General features: G+C 43.3%; 1 protein-coding gene and 1 long non-coding RNA gene across 3 annotated transcripts in view; one reads left to right on the top strand and one right to left on the bottom strand.

The window, feature by feature from the left end:
- The window catches only part of ARHGAP18 (Rho GTPase activating protein 18), a 95,046-nt gene extending 86,952 nt beyond the window's left edge, over positions 1-8,094 (top strand). The window contains exon 15 of the mRNA XM_006118580.5: positions 5,564-8,094. Coding sequence (XP_006118642.1) covers positions 5,564-5,655 — 92 coding nt within the window. The 3' untranslated portion in view covers positions 5,656-8,094. The remainder of the gene's footprint in view (positions 1-5,563) is intronic.
- LOC149524678 (uncharacterized) overlaps positions 1-19,868 on the bottom strand; it is a 72,041-nt gene that overhangs the window by 19,280 nt on the left and 32,893 nt on the right. For both annotated transcript variants that reach the window (XR_016349170.1, XR_016349169.1), the window contains one exon: positions 10,683-10,750. This is a non-coding gene — a long non-coding RNA (uncharacterized LOC149524678). The remainder of the gene's footprint in view (positions 1-10,682; positions 10,751-19,868) is intronic.

Below are 19,868 nucleotides of genomic sequence, written 5' to 3'. Positions count from 1 at the left end.
AGTGGTCAAGGGCTTCACTTTTCTGTAGAGGAGATACAGGGTTTAGGATGGAGGTTAAGTGTAGAAGGGTGCACACGGTAAGGGAGTGGGGTGCAGGAGATGGTGGGAGGTCTGAGAGGGAGTTTAGGTGAATAAAGGGGTTGGACCTGGGTCAGGGATTTGGGGTGTAGGGTCAGGGAGGGAGTAAGGGTGCAAGAGAGAATTCTGGCCTGGGGAAGGGATGCAAAGTCTGGGAGTGAGTTGTGACCTGGGAGAAGGGAAACAGGCGGACTGCAGAGGATTTGGGTGGTGACGTGAGGCAGGGGAATGGGGTTCAGCGTCTGGGAGGGTGTTTGGGTGCAGGAGAGGATTCTGGCTTGGTATAGGAGGGGGTACAGAAGTGGTGTGGGAGGGAGTTGTGAGCTGGGGCACAGAGGGTTTAGATGGTGACCCGGGGAGGGAGTTGGGGTGCAGGAGGGGCAGGGGTGCAGAGGCAGGCTCTGGCTGGGAAGCACTTACCTAAGTGTTTACTAGCTAGTAGTACTGCAGCACACCCAAGACAGGCTGGACTCCCTGCCTACTCCAGCCCCAGATCTCTTAAAACTGCAAGCTGCTCCCTCCATGTGGCTCTCACTTCTGGGAGGGGGAAGAGGCATGTGCTGCCCCCATTCCCCAGGCCAATCTCTCAGCCCTGTTGGCTGGAAACGGAGAGATTGGCTGAGTTCAGTTCCTATTGGCTGGTTGTTTCTAGCCAATAGGAGTTGAGGATTGGGCTATGGGTGGAGAGATCACACAAAGCCCCTGCCTGCAGAGCAAAGAGCCGCACAGACTACACTTTAAACTGCGGCAGCTGCATGTCTGAGGGTCCCGTCAGGGTGGTCCGCGGGCTGGATCTGATGGCTTGGCGGGTTGGATCCAGCCCCCGGGCCATACTTTGCCCAGCCCTGCCTTAGCCCATATCCCATTGTCACAGCTTCTCCTAGTTCTCTCTCTGTCTATATAAAAAAGTTTTTGGTGCTTGGTGACAGAATGACATCATCATGCTCTCACACTCTCTGGCCATGAAAGTGAAAGCGGCCAGAGAGCGGGGGGGGGGGGTTGGCAGGGTGCAACATGCTAATTTATTTTTAAAAATGAGAAATATTTAAGTATACGGAACAATAAAAGTGTTCTGTCTTCAGGCTCACTGTTAGGGCTTCCCTTACAATTCCTGTCAGGGAAAGACTCCCTGGCCTTCCTGTGGTGCAAGTTTCCCAATCCTTACTCTTTCCAGCTCGGAATAACAGCTTATTAAAACAAGAGAGTGGCTTAGTGTAACTAATACCAGAACTACATTTTGAATGCAGTGCTAGAATTTTTCTTTAATGAATGGAAAAGTGTTTCTTTCTAAAGTCTGTATGGAGAATCACTCTAATCAGACATTTTTAAAAGGCTAAGCAAATTAAATCATTTACGAGCTAGAAAACCTTAATTAAATTTGCTTTGTTTTTTCTATTAACGGTGGCCTACGCTTACCAAAATGTATAACTTTAAGCAAAAATATAATACTTTTGTTCTCTCTACAGATTCTAACCTGTTTTTTCTCTACCATGTTACTGATTTAAAAACAGCTAAACAGTTTTTATAAAAACCAAAATAATTACAATATCAGCTCTTATTATAAGGACAAGTTACAGTGTGGTATAGCTATGTTTCAGTTTTTCTAATACAACATTGTAAGAGCAACTAGTCACAAAAGTTTTTATTCTGTGCTCATTATTCTGCATACCTAAATGTCTGATAAAAATAGTATTAATTTATATCAAATGTCTGCACATGTTCTCCATGTGTGCCTGCACAGATTCTCTATATCTGTCAGGTTCATGAGGCTGTTTTTTTAAGAGAGAAGCATTTGTTTATTTTACAGCAATATTAATATTAATATTATAGAAAAAGAGCTTGTGATCAACTTCAGTGGAACTGAGACTTGTATGGTACTACATGTCAAGTACATTGTGGTAGCATATAATGTATGTACATAAATAATCCTGGGTTTCTTTGCATGTATGTGTGTAATCTACTATATATTTGAGAGAGTCTGTCTGTCTCTGTTTATTCAAGAACTCCTCCTAAATGGTCAGAGCGAGGACCACCAAATTTGGTAGGCAGCTTTCTTTTATCATAAATTAAAACAAAGCCAAGGGTTGGTTGTGCAACAACCAACCATGGGACATGCCTGGAATTCGATTGTTTCTCATAAAATGGAAAGGGAGGGCTCTGCTGTATAATGACCTCATGGTGGCAGCAGGGGATATGGGATGGAAAGCAAGGACAGTTATACTCTATAATGGCCACAGGGTGGCAGCAAGGGGCCAAAGATGGGGACCAACACAGCTATTAACCCATTGGGGTATGAGGGAGCAGGAGTGGAGAAAAGGAGAGGTATCTACTATATATTTGAAAGAGACTGTCTCTTTGTGTTTCTGTCTGTTTGTCCCCCAGCCATGGGGATAAGCACCCCTCCCCTTACTGTGCCCGCTACATCTGTATTAGCCATGGACGGGTGTGTCTCACCTGGCCCCAACCTCCTGTGGTGAAAGAGGGCTGGGGTAGTTCTCTCTCCCCTGAATATTGAACCCCTCATCCCTAGGGCAATGATTTAAATGAAGAAAAACAAAAATTAACTGAGTTAAGGACCAGAGCAACGCCAGGTACACCTTCTAGTCTACTATATATTTGTTTATTTGTTTGTTCAAGAACTCCACCTAAACAGTAAGAGCTAGGACCACCAAATTGGTAGACAGCTTTTATCATCATAACTTAAAGCAAGGTCAGGGTTTGGCTGTGACAGGAAAATGGGATGTGCCTGGAATGGGACTGCATCTCATAAAACCATATAGAAAAGAGAGAGACTTACTAGGCAGGTGAAAAAGGCTGGTTGGAGGTGCACTCCCATCTGGGATTGCTCCAGCCCTGAGCCACCCACCCCCTAGGCATGCTTTAAGGAGGGTAAGGGGGTGAAGCGCCCCCATCAGATTCATACAGAGACATTGCTGGCTGTTCCCATTCATCAGCGAATGAGGGGAAAGTATCCAGTTTCCTGCATTCTTCACTTCGGCTGGGGAGTGCACGGGGCAGATGAGCTGTGCACTTTACTCTTGCTCCCAAGCAACACTGGATAAATGTGCTAGTTATAGAATATAATGTGAGTACACATATTTTGTAATACTGGGAAGCTCTGTGGTAGTCAAGCTGTGTGTGTGTCTGTGTGTGTCTGTGTGAGAGAGAGAGAGAGAGAATTTTTACTTTTAATTTATAACTGGTTCCTTAATGTGTAATGTAGAAACTGGTTTATTGATTAGTCCTTCTGTTTGAAATGTAGTTATTCTATGTGCCCGCTAAAGCGAAGATGTGGCAAGTTGGAAATTTACTGAACATTTGATATGGTATATGGTGGAATGTTGGAAACCTCCTGAGTAATCCTCCCCTTTTCTAATAAGTCTTTGTGATAATTGGATTTTATCACTCCCTGTGCTTTCTACTTCTAATTACTGTATCAGTTACTGTGGGGCTGGTGAAGAGAAGCTTCCTGACTTTAAGCTGATGGGCAGACAGACTGACTCTTTTCATTTGTTGTGTCTTGGCTCTTCTGCTCTTGGCTGTCATTTTCTTCACGACATAGCAATCTCATGCAGAGATTGCACAAAAAGTGGCACAAACTAACTGCTCACTATGAAATGCAGTAATATGACCAATAATATTTAATTATTGATCGTTGCTGCTGAGTCTTTTCTCCTTCATCTGTATTCTATGCAAGGCTGGTAGTATCAGCAGGTTGCCTGGCACTATTCATTATAAGATCCTATTTTCAGTTGCTTATACATTTGCAAAATTTTAAAAGTTTGGTCTGAAATGTTCCATGCTGCGTGTCTGCCTCAGGCTGATTATTTTGGGGGCAGGGATGGAGGCAGAGAGAGGGAGATGAAATTTCATCCTAAACTGATAGGCCATTTCTGAGAACAAGGTTAGAGAAAAATAACCTTTTCTTTGAGAAGCTCTTGGTCCTCCATGTTTGAAGCAGGGATTTGAAGTTTGGCAGGAGGCCAGCCTTCGTGTCAGTTATGAAGTCATGAAATTAACCACTGTATCTTGTGCACAGGGAGCTGAATTAAAATTGCTCAAGGAATCTTAAATTTGCCATTTCTGAACTTATGAATGCTTGACTTTGTAGCCTTAATAATGTTCTTTCAGCAGAGTTTGTGTGTGTAATACATGCGTATATATATTACAGTAATGTTATGTGGGGTCAATTTTCTCATTGAAAATAATGGAAAAGGTTGTGTTTCAAGAGGTGGTATCTGTTGGGACCGGGACACAAGGTTGGGCGAGAAAGGTGACTGGGTTACAGCAGGGAGGGGAGGTGTTTTGCTCTGGGGAAGGGAAGGGGAGGAGAGGGAAGGGGGATTGAGGTGGGAATATGCCCCTGTGACGGGTCTGCTGGGACCCACACTGCATCAGGAGAGGGGGGGGGTCACCGGGGAATGGCGCAGCGAGCGGAAAGCCCCGTGCAGCCGCCGGCGATGGGCTGGCTGGGGAAACCCAGCTGCCAGCCTGCAAGCGGGGGCGGAGGAGAGGGGGCAAAGCGTCCAGTGAGGAGGAGTCAGCGGGGAACGGTGCGGCGAGTGGCGAACCCTCCATCACTTTGCAGGGAGGCGGGGGAGGCCCTGTGCATCTGCCAGCAATGGGCCAGCTGGGGAAATCGTGTTATTCTGGGATGGTCGTGTAATTCAAAAAACGTTCCCTAAGAAAAAAATCGTGCTATCGTGAAACTGTGTTAAGTGGGCACATGTTAAATGAGGAATTACTGTATGCGATTACTTGAAGAACTAGGGAACATAGAAGACTACCGCCCAAACAAGAAGGCATATTCATGGTTCTTCCTTTATTAATATTGACTTGCTGCCTTTCTAATCATTGTGATACTCTTATGTTCATTTATGCTTAAATTATTATTTTCGTAACAACTAGTAGACGTTAGGTTAGGCAAAATATCAGCAGAAGTTAAACAATGCACTGATTTTCTCTCCCTGACTTGACCTATCACAACACAGCTGTGCACACTGGATACACAGGAACTGTTAACAACAAGATCAAGACTCATAAGAGCTGGGAGTAGAAAGGGGCACAACTTTCTTGATCAGAAGTGCCACCTCTTAATCTCCCCTCCAAAGAAATTGAAAATAACCATAAATATAACAACCTTCAGGTCTAAATGTAAAACCCAGCCTTTAGACTTATCCTTAGTAATGTCAAACCCTTTAGCTGGTGTAAATCAGTATAGACAATGAATACCTCAGTTTACATCAGCTGAATGATCTGAGCTAATTATGGGTATGATAATTTTAAAACTCCCACTAAATACAAATTCCCATGAGTCAGGGGAGAAAAATAAGAGCATACATTTTTGTGTCACTTTTCTTTCGTTAGATACCAAAGCGATGGACACAGTATAAAATCTAAATAGCTTGGAATAGTTCAATGAACACTGAAAACAAATTTCTTTTTGTTAGGTGTACATCTCTAATCACACATCTCTTTTTATCAGGAGAACGCTGCCTTGACAATGATACCTACATGAAAGATCTATACCAGCTCAACCCGAATGCTGAGTGGGTTATAAAGTTCAAGAATAATTAAACTCATAACAAATTACAAAAGAAAAAAGATCTGTGAACGGGACTTCATAATACTGTGGACTGGATAAAAGAACAGGATGTGGTTTTATCATTTGCACGCATTGTACTATGAAAGGAGTATTGTCAAGCTGACTGAAACACCTACAAGTGGTCTCCACTAACCTGGCAACATTTACCACAGTCACAGCTCAGCAATATCTGAGATACTAGCTTTCCCTGCCACACATACTTAGACTAAGGACTCATTGCGTGATAACTGAAGCTAAATGTTCACTGTTCAGTGACAACCATTATATCTTGCAAATAGTCCCATATGGCAGGACTTATGTTCATATCTTTAATCTTTTTGCACTAGAGAGATCTATATTTTCTTTTTATATGTGTTTTTATAGCACCAAGTATGGTGGGGAACCCAGTCTGGACTGGGCTTCTGAGTGCTACAGTAATAAAAATATTAAATAGGAATATTTAATTCCAGAGATATAGTTTCCTCCGTCACTGTGAGATTCAAAGGGGACAAACCATAATGTACTATATCTTGTCTCTGCCTTAGTAAGTGTGTCCCCATTTCCTTTTAGGGTACATTTTGATGAAAGTTGGGGGGGGTGATTTTTTTTTTTTATGAAAACATCTATTTCTCCCCAGCGCTCCTTGTAGGCAAACTAAGTTGCACACCCTTTAATATTATTGGTCTGGTGGTTGAATTTTTAAATGGGAGCACATACCAAGGTGAGTCCATTTGAAAGAATGCAGTCCTTAGTAATGCTGGAATGTTAGCATGTAACAGCATCAAGTTATTTTACTAGTGCCATACTGGGACACTGCATAAACTGTGGATTTTCTTAGATCATCTCACAGAGTTCAAAACAGTTTGCAAACTGCCAAAGGCTGCCAATAACTTATGAATTCAGAACACAAACATTCACAATAAATAAAACAACTGTGGCAAGTAACTGGAGTCTGAAATTCAGATTTAGCAAACTATGAAAAAAAATCCCAATGCACTTCTGAGAGCATGTCTTCACTGCTGAGGCAACCCAGGCTCTTACTTCTTGCCACTAAACCAACTCCTGACCACACACATAACCCTCTTATCCAACTGAATTAGTGCTTTATAAGGCTATGTCTACGCACAGCAGTATTGTTTTGGAATAACTGACTTTATTCTGAAATAACAAAGATCACGTCTACTCTACAGGCCTTTATTTCAAAATAATGGTGAGCTCGGGGACTTCTTACTCCGACTCCTGGTAGCCCTCATTTTACGAGAAGTAAGGGAAGTCGAAGGGAGAGTGTTCTTCCTTCGACTTCCTGCTGTGTAGACAGCACCAAAAGCTGAATTAAGCTATTTTAACTTAATCTACACAATTGATGTAGCTCAAGTTATGTAGCTTAATTCGACATTAGCCCTGCTGTGTAGACATATCTACTATCTGGCCTTTTCTGGTTAAAGCCCAATTTCTGCAATGAGGACCTACGCTTTGCAGTGTAGCTATTCACCTGAGCTAGCTCAATGCCAGTGCCACTTGGTTGGTCTAACTCTGTAATGAAAATGTATCTTCTCAACCATATTTTCCCCTTAAACACACTTACATTGATTTCACTGAACTCAAAGGTAGTCTTGCACACATGTCCAAGGGAAGAATCAGGCCTTTTGGACCTGATTCAAAATAAGTGACATCAAAGGGAATCGTTTGAATGAGCTTTGGATCAGGCTCCTACACCATTATTCACATATGAACTTATATTTACACTGTTGGAACTGTTTGTCACCGCAGCGACGGATCTGCAATAGAATATAACTGTAAAGGTTATGGAATGTGTTCTTGATAGAAAGAGCTTTGTGAACATCTGCTGATTAGTTATTTCTTTTTAGATAAGACACACAATGTACGAACAATTTGTGTTTGTCTTTTTTGGTATTTTTCTGTTTTTGTTTTTAAACAAAACAGCAGAAAATATTGCAGTGGGGCAGGAAGAATTGTTCCCAGGGATTCTATAACAAGTTATCTTGTGAATAGAAAAAAGATACTCTATTGTAAATACAAGGAAGGGAGTAAAAAACAAGAAAACAAACAAAAAATCCCCCATAAAAATGCTTGCATAAATATTTATGAGCCTAGAAGTTAATAAATATAAGGCAATTTAGATGTGTAATATAACAAATGTGTGTGTTCATAATACTTTATCTGTAGCTCTTTAAAAAGCTGATTACATGTTACTAGAACTCTAGATGTTATTTTAATCAGGAACAAAGTGCTGATGAGAAGACCAGCTGTAAAATTTCACCCTGGAGGCTATGATAATTTAAAGAACTTAGTTCCTGGTTTAGTGCCATTACTTTTTTATTTAAAAATAATTTTTATAATTAATTTTTAAATTCATATTTTAATTATTATGCCTGTTGTACATGAAATATACACAAACGCAATGCTGACAAGTTGTTGATGAACTTTTTTGTTTTAAATGCCTCACTTCATAATCTGTACAGGTAGTCTATACCTTTATATGTAAAAGAGATATTTCAGAAGAAAACTGGTTTACTTGGTATTTTTTTCTTATGAAAACAGTTAGTGTTTTACTATATTCCATATTTCCTTAGGTGTTACTTTTATACATCCTGTAACAACCCACACAGCCTTGGAGGTTTGAATGCCCAGTTGGCCAATAGCCACAGCAGGGTCCTCAGTTTAAACAGGAAGATTATTTATTTATCAGGGTGCTCTATTTTAGTACTACACTGCAGTTTTGGGTGGGCTTTGACACAACAATCTACAATATATATTTACAGCAAATATGTAATGAAGCAGGGGCCTCCAGCATTTGCTGTAAATGCTATTCAAGAATATGTAACTGTAAAATATCGTCAGTGCATAAGTGAAGATCAAAGAGCATGGAGGTGAGCTGATAAAATTCTTTTGTCATGAAAAGACAGTATGGGCATGATTGGTCATCCAAAATAATTTGACAGTTGCCCTTCACATGACTGAATCTGCTGATGTAGTGCTGTGCATCATCCAAATCAGTGGTTTCAACCTTTTTTAAACCATGGACCGGCGCACCCATTCACAAACTTTTGGCAGACAGGTAACATTTTATTTGAATATTTTCATATTCATTACGCAAATAATGAATATTCAAATATGCAAATAAAATGTTACCGGTCCAGCAAAAGTTGTGAATGGATTTGCCGGTCTGCAATATAAAAAGCCCCAGCCCCCAGAGCTCCCAAGTGCCAGCCCTAACCCCTAGGGCCCTCCCCACCCATAACCTCCCAGGCCCAACCACTGATCCCAGAGTGCCCTGCACCCAATCCCCCCCCAGTGCCAGCCTCACACCCTCAGAGCCTCCCAGTGCCAGACCCCATCCCAAATGCCTCAGTGCCAACATCGGCCCCTTAGAGCCCTCTGACCAGCCTCCCCAGTGCTAGACTCCTTTTCCAGAGCCCCACTGCACCGAACCCCCTAGTGCCAGCCCCCAGTCTCCAGTATTAGCTCCATCCCCAGAGCTCCCCAATGCCAGCCCTGCCTCCAGAGACTCCTTAAGACTAGACCCTCCCCCAGAGTCCCCCAGTACCAGCTCTCCACCCTGGATGCCCCAGTGCCCCCCCCGTGCCAGCCCCCACCTTTTAGAGCCCCCACCACCCAGAGCCCACCAGCACTAGCCCCTGGAGCCTCCAGTGCCTCCCCCCCTCCTCCCCCAGCCATGCCCTGTTTCCTAGCTGCCAGCTGAGTGTTGCTGCCCAGATCATGGCTACTCTATGGTTGCTATTCCAAGCTCCGTGTGTTCCTCTCCGTGTGTTCCGCCCCTGCCCAGTGCTGATTGACAGAGGTAGAACAGAAAATGCCTCTCGCAACAGCCACGGCAGGAGAAGAGGAGCTGGGTGGTGTACCCAAGCCTCAGTCCCCAGAGCCACCATGGCCCAGCAGCCAGGAGTCTGCAGATCAGCAGCTGGGAACCGCTGATCCAGATAATAGGTTACTTCATCTAACCCTACCATAAAATAGGTGATATGAATGAAACTGAAAATAATGCAACCATCTCCCACAATAATTTCTCTATCAAAGCCTCACAATGAGGGAGCTAGAAAACTGACCTACTTTTTTTGAAAATTTACCATACCAGAAGTTATGTCGTTCACACTGTTGGCAATTGTAGCATTTATTAGCTGTACACTCAATGGCTGCATCTAGACTGGCATGATTTTGCACAAATACTTTTAACAGAAAAGTTTTTCAAGTAAAAGTATTTGTGCAAGATAGCGTCTATACAGGCATGGATGCTTTTGCGCAAAAAACATCTTTTGCGCAAAAGCATCCGTGCCAGTGTAGATGCTCTCTTGCGCAAGAAAGCTCCAATGGCCATTTTAGCCTTTGGGCTTTCTTGCGCAAGAAATTAACTTGGCTGTCTACACTGGCCCTCTTGCGCAAGAATACTTGTGCAAGTGGGCTTATCCCTGAGCAGGAGCATCGGAGTATTTGCGCAAGAACCACTGATTTTGTACATTACAAAGTCAGTGTTCTTGCACAAATACTTGTGGGCACTGTAGACAGGCGGCAAAATTTTGCCAGTCTAGACACAGCCAATGGTTAACAAAGAGGAAGAGGATGTTTGTTTCATGTTAGAGATGGGTCCAAACTGGAACCCCAAGTCTAAACACCTCCACAGGGCAGAGTTTTGAAATACAGATCTGAATTTTGTAGGTTGAGCTCATCTCTGCTTTACATCCACTGATGACAGAGAAACCTCATTTAGCTCCTTCGACCAAAGCCCATTCTGGTTCTTTCTAATCCAAACCCACTCCTACATGTTTTAGACAATTGGTAAGAGATTTGGATATATTTTCCTTAACATTCACATCATTCATGCAGAGCCAGTTGAATTGGCATCACAAGTAGATTATAGACTGAAACCTGGTGGAATTCATCAAGGCCTTATACTTTGAGGCCCTGTCTTCACTTACCTGTACTGTCGATCTACTTCAGTTTCGCAAATAGCATATAGCATAGCTAAAGTTGATGTACTTACCACAACATCTCGTGTCGGGTAAGGTCGGTGGGGGATGCTCTCCCATCAGTGCCGGCCACTCTTCTTGCCTGAGTGGAGTGGGTGGGAGTGAGCTCAGAGATCAATTTATCACATTTACAGTAGACGCTTGTGGACCAGTTGCTGCCGTGTTGGTCCCCAGCATAGTGGCAACAAGGCCTGAGTATCATCTCTGCCCCAAAGTTGAATTCCAGCAGCCTGTTGTTCTAATACTTTTGAATTGTTTTATCCAGGTTCTTACTTGCCTCCCATAGATACATTAAAAGTGTGGCTCAAAGAATCATCTCTTTAAAACTCCAGCAACCTCAGGCCAGCTCAGCATATTAAAATTGCAGGTTTCAGCAGGGGAGAGCTGGGTTCTGCTGCTATTGAGAGAGAAGAGATGCCTGAGGGTGGGAAGAAGCTGTTGTTCTGCTGCAGTGGAGGAGCTGCTTGCTTTGGAGGAGACACCTCCTGCTTCCAAGCAAACCTAAGACCTTAGTTAAGATACCAGTTAGCCAGGATGAATTTAAAAAACCTGAGTGTCTCTCAGCTAAACCACTGCTAATACCAATGGCTGTAGCCCTCTCTGTGTTGAGCAGTATCTGCCAAATGACTAGCTAACTGGTAGCAGGAAGAAGCCAGGAGCCTTATTTCTCCAAGCTCCCTCTAACTACTTTCACCCTCTTGAAACATCAGCCAGGATAGTCCAGCTCCCCTGACCCACCCTCTAAACACACATACACACACCACCCAGGGGAGACCTCTCTGACAGGCCCAGGAGAAGCACCTCAAAACTTCCATCCCCACTGAGCATCCCCCCAGGAACAGAGGTTTCAGGATTACGCATCTTGCGCAACAATCACTGATATGAAGAACAGATGGCAGATGAGTTTCCATGAGGATGCTGGGAAACATGGGAGGTGGTGTTTGCCTGTGGAAAGGGCAGAGGTGGAAAGTAAGTAGAAATACTCTCTCCTCAGACCCTATGCTACCAGCACTCCTAGCTACCTTCACTACACCACCGACTTCCTGAGGAAACTACAAAACATCAGTAATCTACCTGAGAATACCATCCTGGCCACCATGGACGTAGAAGCCCTTTACTCCAACATTCCACAGGAAGATGGATTATAGGCACCATCCCTGATGACAGCATTGCACACATGATTACAAAACTCTGTGACTTTGTCTTCACCCACAACTACTTCCGATTTAGAGACAATTTGTATCTTTAAGTCAGCAGCACAGCCAGGGGCACCCGCATGGCCTCACAATATGTCAACGTCTTTATGGCTAACCTTGAACAAAGTTTCCTCATCTCTCACCCCCTAAAACTCTACTTACACTACATCGATTACATCATCATATGGACCCACAGGAAAGAGACCCTTGACGAATTTCACAAGGATTTCAACAACTTCCACCCCACCATCAACCTCAGCCTAGATCAGTCCACACGAGAAATCCACTTCCTTGACATTACAGTACAATTAAATGATGGACATATTTCTACCACGCTATACGGGAAACCTACCAACCGCTATGCTTCCCTTCATGCTTCTAGCTTCCATCCCTGACTCATTTCTCAATCTATACAGCCAAGCCCTAAGATACAACTGGATTTGCTCAAATCCCACAGACAGACAAAAACACCTACAGGATCTATATAGAGCATTCTTAAAACTGAAATACGCATCTGGAGAAGTGAAAAAACAGACTGACAGAGCCAAAAAAGTACCCCAAGATGAACTACTTCAAGACAGGCCCAAAAGTGAAAACAACAGAATTCCACTTGTCATCACCTAGGGTATGTCTAGACTACATGGCTCCATCGACGGAGCCATGTAGATGAGTTTACTAGACATAGGAAAATGTCAATTTAAATAATCGCTGCTTCATTTACATCAAAATGGCCGCCGCACTGTGCCGATCAGCTGTTTGGCAGCACAGCGCGGTAGTCTGGACGCATCGTGGTTGACAAAGGAAGCCTTTGTTGACCGCTCCGGTAAACCTCATTTCATGAGGCATAACAGAACGGTCGATAAGGGCTTCCCTTGTCTACCGCAGCGTGTCCAGACTACCGCGCTGTGCCACCAAACCGTAAAATGACCCCTCACTCTCAGAGGCCTTCGGGGAAAGGCCAATTCTCGCTTGCAGACAACTCCCCCTCAACTGAAACAAATTATTTCCAGTAACCATGCAACGTATCTCCATCATAAGCATCCAGGAACCCACTTCTGCAATCAGCCTCGGTGCCAACTTTGCCCACATATCTACACAAGCGATTTCATCACTGGACCCAACCACATCAGCCACCAAATCAGAGGCTCATTTAAGTGTACATTCACTATTGTGATGTATGCCATCAAATGCCAGCAATGCCCATGTTGCAGTGTATATTGGCCAAACTGGACCGTCTCTATGGGAAAGAATTAGTGGACACAAATCAGATATCCAAAAAGGCAATACACAAAAAACTATTGGAGAAAACTTTAATTTTCCTGAACATTCATTAATGGATCTCCAAGTCGCTGTTTTGTTTCAGACCAATTCCACAAGCCAAATACACAGAGAAGGGTTGAAACTTAACTTCATTCACAAGTTGAATTCTCATGCAAATGGTATGAATGTGATATCGGATGGGGTTCGCACATTATCAACCAACCAAACAATGAAAGTGCTAATGGTTCTTAATGTCTGTGTAGAATCTGGTGTTGGTCATCTTCCTTTCCAAGTGCAAATTAATGGTTCTTATCAGCCTCTTGTTACTATTTAGACTTTAAGGTGATACTAGACTATTTGTTGATTTTTAAGTCTTTCCTGTTACAGGCTAACTCAGCTATCCTCTGAAGCTTATCTACTCACTCTCTCTTTTTTCTTCCTCCCCTCCATTTTTTTCCCTTCACCTCCCCTCCCTCCTTCCCTTATTTATTCTTGGATCTGGACTTCCAACACGTCGATCATCTGAAGAAGTGGGTTGTATCCACGAAAGCTCATGATACCATCTACATGTTTTGTTAGTCTTTAAGGTGCTACTAGACTATTTGTTGTTTTTTAAGTTTTTCCTGTTACAGACTAACTCGGCTACCCCTCTGAAGCTTTAGAAATACTTCATTACACTACTCAAGTACATTTTTTTGGTATTTGTACTTTACTCAAGTAATTTATTTTTGTGATACTTCAACTTTTACTCAAATAGTTTTTTTAGAAAATATTGTACTTTTTACTCCACTACCATTTCTGGGAGCGCTTACTTACTCATCTCTTTCATCACCCCACTGACAGTTGCACAAGCCAGCATTCTGATTTGCTAAAGCATAGCCACATGTGCATGGGTGCCTTTTATGGGAGCGGGGTAAGTACCAAGTTTGAACCCCTGGATTTCATATGTGAATTCTTCCTAAAGCTGTATGTCCTAGCTCCAAAGGCAGCTTTAACTTCAATAGAGTTTGAGTCCTTGCAGCTTTGCCTTTGGGGCAGGGAGTTTGTTAAAAAAAAGGGGGGGGCAGGGTGATTAAGAATGACAAAAGACTGGTCATTCAAATAATTAAGGGATCAGTTAGATCATCATGAAAACATTGCCAGGTACTTAAAAGCTAGGGGGAGAGAGGGAGAGGAGTAGCAATGAGTATTGTGCTGCTGGGATTTGCTTTTGGACCAGTAGTTAAACTTTTAAATGTTATTGAAAAGAATAGTGAGATGGCAAAATCTGCATATAATTATTTCAAGTAATTTTATAGTAAGTCCAAAGCTGACTGCAAAGAGTTACAAAAGGATCTCATAAAACTAGGTAATTGGGCAACACAATAGCAGATGGAATTCAGTGTTGATAAGTGCAAAATATTGAACATGGAAAAATATAATCCCAACTATGCACACACAAATTATGGGATCTAAAATAGCTGTTACCATTCAAGAAAGAGATCTTGGAATCATTGTGGATAGTTCCCTGAAAACACCTGCTCAATGTGAAGTGGCAGTTTAAAAACTAAAAAACTAACAGAACATTGGAAATGTTAGGAAAGGACTAGATAAACAGAAAATACATTGCAGGTGGAAGTGTGTTGGGCCTGATGCACACCTCCCTGCTTGTAGGAAAGGACCGCAGCAGATCTTTGCTTCAACGACATCCTCTTGCACAAATGAAACTGCTCAGCAGACACCATGGATCCGTTGCGGTCCTTTCCTACAATCAGCAAGAGGCCAACACACCTCTGCCTGCCTCAGCTGCCAGTGTGAGACTCTTCAGTGTTGCTGGACTCATATTTTGTTCTAGGAGACCAAGGCTTGACTCTGATCATTTTGAAAATGAACTGCTTCTAAGGCTGAACAAACATTTTTGTAATTAATCATTACAATGTTAAAATGCTAAAAATGTACACTTGTGAAGGTGGACAAAATAAATACATTGACTCCTGTATTTAATCTGGTCATTCTTTAGCTTTATAAATGAAGGCTGTGACTACATTTAAATACCAGATTTGAAATATAAATGTATAGTATGTGTGTATATAGTATATAGTACACATGTGTGTATATATACACACACACACATACATACACATACTTATAAGTGTGTGTGTATACATATATATAGGAAAGGGCTCGACAATTAATGTAATCTACTCGCCCGTGGCGAGTCTGCGCATGCGCAGCGTGCTGAACCACACGGTTGGTGAGTGGGGCTCGCTGAGGTTTGGCGAGCCCTGTATATATGCATACATATACATGCACATTATATGTGTGTGTATGTATAAAAATGTGTGTGAAAAATAATGGTGCTCTATCATAACTTGGGTGGTTAACCATAGATGTCCATAGGAGGGCTACTTGTTACTTCTGGATACTTAAGTTGTGATACTTTTGTACTTTTACTCAAGTAGTTTTCCAGAAGGATACTTTGACTTTTACTTAATTACATTTTTTTCAAAGTAGCTATACATTTACTCAAGTAACTTTTTGGGGTACCTTTTCCACCACTGGGAAGGGTAATGAGCTAGCATCTGTGGAAAGCTCGATATATTTGGGCGAGATGGGACAGGAGTGACAGGAATACTATGCAACTGATACAAGGAAGTGTACCTTACCCAGTGAATAGCACATGTATTGGCTTCTCAGCTGCAAATTTTAGGAAGCCTCTTGCTAAAAGTTTACCAACAAATACATGGTTTTAAGATGACCACGGAACAAAGTTGCTTCCAGCCAATCAAAAATTAAAATGCAGTGAAAAATAGCTGGATGAAATGAAAGATATGCTAACTGACTATATCTTCTTTGTGCCAAGCCTCATAGGTAAGCACTGGACCTCGATCACACCTCAGTTTTTGCAATGAAGCAATTATTTACAAGAATAAAATTTGTATGCTCTAAATCACCAGTAATATGTATAATAAATATTTATATAGCCTAGTGCTTAAATGATGCAAAGCTCTGTGCAAATTTGTACCCATAGCAGCCCTCATCTAAAGCAGCTAAATTGGTATCAGCCCCATTTTACAGCTGGGAAAATGTTACAGTGACTTGCCCTAAGGCCAAAAGGGAGGTAACCAATCAGAGTCTTTAGAAAGCAAGTCAATAGCTCTCTCCATCAATTGCTGCAGAAAGCCAGTAGAATTTAATACACTATTGTCAACCCAAAGAGTTCAAACCTCATGAGTCAGATCCCCTCACCCCCCCAAAGCATGAGATTTTGTTAAAGACTATAGTGTGATTTTTTTTGGCCTGTCTTCATTTTTGATCTGTTGCCCATCTGTTGCGTGTTGTGTGTGAGAGCAGCAATGAGTGTTGCCAGCTCTGCCAAATTTATTGAGTAAGGGTGTGAACAGGTTCGTCACCGAGAGTCAACTACAAACTAGTCTATCACGGAGAGTCAACCATAAGTAGCCACCACCACGGCCGATGGCCCTTTTATTGCGCACGCTCGTGCTTCCACCCGAGCCGGATCCGGCGGTCAGCGGAGTAGGGGGGTTCGGGCCTGCCCCCTCTCCGAACCCCGGCCCAGGGCCCTAAAGGCAGGGACCCACGGTCCCTCCCTAGCGGATGGGGGAATGCCCCAAAACGCACCCGCTCACGGGCTCCACGACCCCGCCCTGGGCCGCTTCCTACTCCACCAGGCCTCCTGGCCCGTCCCTCCTGTGATCTCCCGTCTCACCTCTCCCTCCTTCTTCCTTCCTCCTGCTCCGTTCGCCTCCTCCCTCTGCACCGTGCCGACCCCGGGTTTAAATTCCCCGCTGGCTCCGCTCCCCCTCTCCGTCACTTCCCCGGCGACGCTCTCCAGCCACCCTTCCCCCGTGACCTCATCAGCCCGCGCCTCGCCAGCCCCTCCCTCCTGGGCCCTGCCGGTCAGCGCCCTCTGCCTCCCGACGCTCCCCGCGCCGACTGCCGGCGCGTTCATGCAGCCCGACGTGGCGGGCCTGACCGTGCTCACGACCCCCCGGTGTGTCTGCCCGGCGTCCCCCGGCGCGCTCTGAGTGCGGGGCGGGAGTGCCCCATCACAAAGGGGATTCCAGCCCACGCTGCAGGAGCTCTTGCTGGCTGCCTGATGGTGCAGAGCTTCCAGCTGCTCACCACACTTCAGAATTCCAGCTGTTTGCCAAACTCAATTCTGTGTCCTTCCAATCCCGCATCTGCCCCCTATCCCAATGTTTAATTATGAGCCTCACAGCCCCCCTGCCCCAAGCAGCTCTGTCCTTCCAAGCCTCACTTCTGCTCTCTGTGCAGCTCCTGAGGTTTTTTTATTACCACTGTCCAAAGCTGGGGGTAGCTGCTGAAGCATTCGCATCTCCCCGTTCTGGGGCTTGAGGCAGGAGGCATCTCCAAATACTCGCCACATCCCTTTAGATATTCTCACCTTCTTATCAACTGTTGGAAGTGGGCCACATCCACACTCATTGAATTGGCCTCCTTAGCACTGATCTTCCACAAAATATACGTGCAAAACTTAAAACAAAAAACAAAAACAAAAATGTCCTGCAGCACCTTGGAGACTAACAAAACATATAGATGGGATCATGAGCTTTCATGGGCACAACCCAAGATGAATATATACGTGGAAATCCCTGCCCCACTAAAGCTTCCACTTCATGCATCTGATGAAGCGAGCTGCAAACCATGAACGTTTATGCCCAAATAAATGTGTTAGTCTTTAAGGTGCCACAGGACTCCTTGTTTGTATTATAACATGCATTCCTTTATTTCCCTGTCTGAATGATTTCATGTTTCTATAAAATCCCTTTAAACAACCCTAGGCAATAAACTAATGAGTTTTTTTTAACTTGAGTGTGACATTCTATAAATGCACCTTCTGCTTTCTTCTTTTCTATAGCATTGCATTTTCTCTTCTTTCACCCCAAAAGGTGGCAGTATTGCTCAGGTATTTTCTTCTGTGTCTCAGTACATCAGATGTCAGGAATGGGAAAAGTTTGAAATTCTTCTATTCACAGTATAAAATCTTGGCGTATATGACTAAAGTGGGCATAGATATTATCTACATGCAAGAGAAACATTTACTGAACACAAAGAACATAAAACTGGCCAGCTGGCTAGTGAGCCCTTGTCATCCTCAACACACAAATAATGGAGAGTTGTAACTGAATTTTTTTGAAGAGGGTTGGCATTTACACTGCTACTCATTGCTAGAACTACATCCTGGGTCTATGCCAGAGTTCACCATTACATTTTTAATCTCTTTCATGTCATCAATGTTTTCATTCATAGTTCTTAAAAAGTCATTAAGCTTTTTGGTCAACTGGTACTGTTTCATTGGACAATGTGGCATTGTCCTGTCATTTATTCCCATAAATTATTGGCGCTGGAAATGGTAAAACCTGACATGTGCATAGATATCAATCTTTGTACAGCAGAATCTCTCAGGTTTGCACTTGGGACATTCACTGCTGATTACCAACCACTGCAAATGAATGGCCGGATCCACAGTAGCACTGAATAGGCATCACTAGCAGGTGAGAGCACACGTGGATCCTCTCAGGAGCCTTGCCACAGCATCTGCCACAATTTGTGCTTTATGTTTGCTAATGCTTTCTGGTAGAACACATTAGTAAATGCAGGTAGTATATTAATAATACAAGCCATCACTGCCTGCCCGATTAAACTTTGTTCGTGAGCAGTGAAATCACCAGGTTGATGATGGTTTAGTTAGTAGGATGGGAGTATGGGGTGGCTGTTAATTTGAAATGACTGAAGTTGCAAAGAAGTATATGGGGAGCAAGTGGAATTCTTTTCTACTCATGAAGGGGCAAGCCTGAACTGAGGACTGCACTTTCCAAAGATAAGTTTTCTGGATCACCTATGAGTGCCATTCCTGAGGGATAGGAAAGAAGCATTTCTAAGGCTACATCTACACTACAAAGAAAAGCCAGAAAAAGATACGCAATTTGCATATCTTTTTCCTCTTTTTTTTTTTTCTTCCAAAAGAGGCTTTTCCGACATTTGGCCTGTGTACATGGGGCCAAATGTTGGAAAAACCCCTCTTTTGGAACATCCCTTCTTCCTTGTTGAAATGAGGTTTACAGGGATGCCGACAAAACACGTCCACTTTTCCAACATTTCTGACACGTTTCTTGGACGTACTCTAGCACTCCCCAGAGAGACTGCAATACTGCCTACTCATCACAGGAGTGAGGAGAGTGGATCAGGGTTCACATCACACACCGTCAGTACCCTGCCCATGCTGGGGAAACTAATAATCCCACCAACGGCTCACATTTGATGATGAATCCTAGTCTCGTGCCACTTTAGGTGCACTGTGCATACGCAAGAGATAATTGCAAGAGCTACACGATGGTGCCCCTTTAACAAGAATGTGTTGTTCTTTGTTGAGGAAAAAGTGAGAGCTCAGTTCATGTTAACTAAGTTTTTAATAAAGTTACATAAGCATCTTATTGAGGCAAAACAGAGCATTTCATTCAGTTCCAGGAAACAAAGCCCATCATAATAATAATAATCAGGGCTCAACAACCTATACAATCTACTCGCCCAGGGTGAGTAGATTTCAGCTGACGCCCGTTCATTTACGGCGCACGCATGCGCAATGCGGCTCTTGCGCATGCGCAGTACAGGGCTGGCCAGCAGTTTTTACCACTGTTTGTCAAGCCCTGATAATAATACTAATAAGCTTCTACAAAATTAATATCATAGGGTGCTTGTCTTAATAAGAACAAAAATAAA

This window comes from Pelodiscus sinensis, chromosome 3 (assembly GCF_052426305.1).
Source record: "Pelodiscus sinensis isolate ZL-2025 chromosome 3, ASM5242630v1, whole genome shotgun sequence".
NCBI classification, from domain to species: Eukaryota; Metazoa; Chordata; order Testudines; family Trionychidae; genus Pelodiscus; species Pelodiscus sinensis.
The sequence above is the reverse complement of the archived record's forward strand: the minus strand, read 5'-3'. Positions and strand labels throughout refer to the sequence as shown.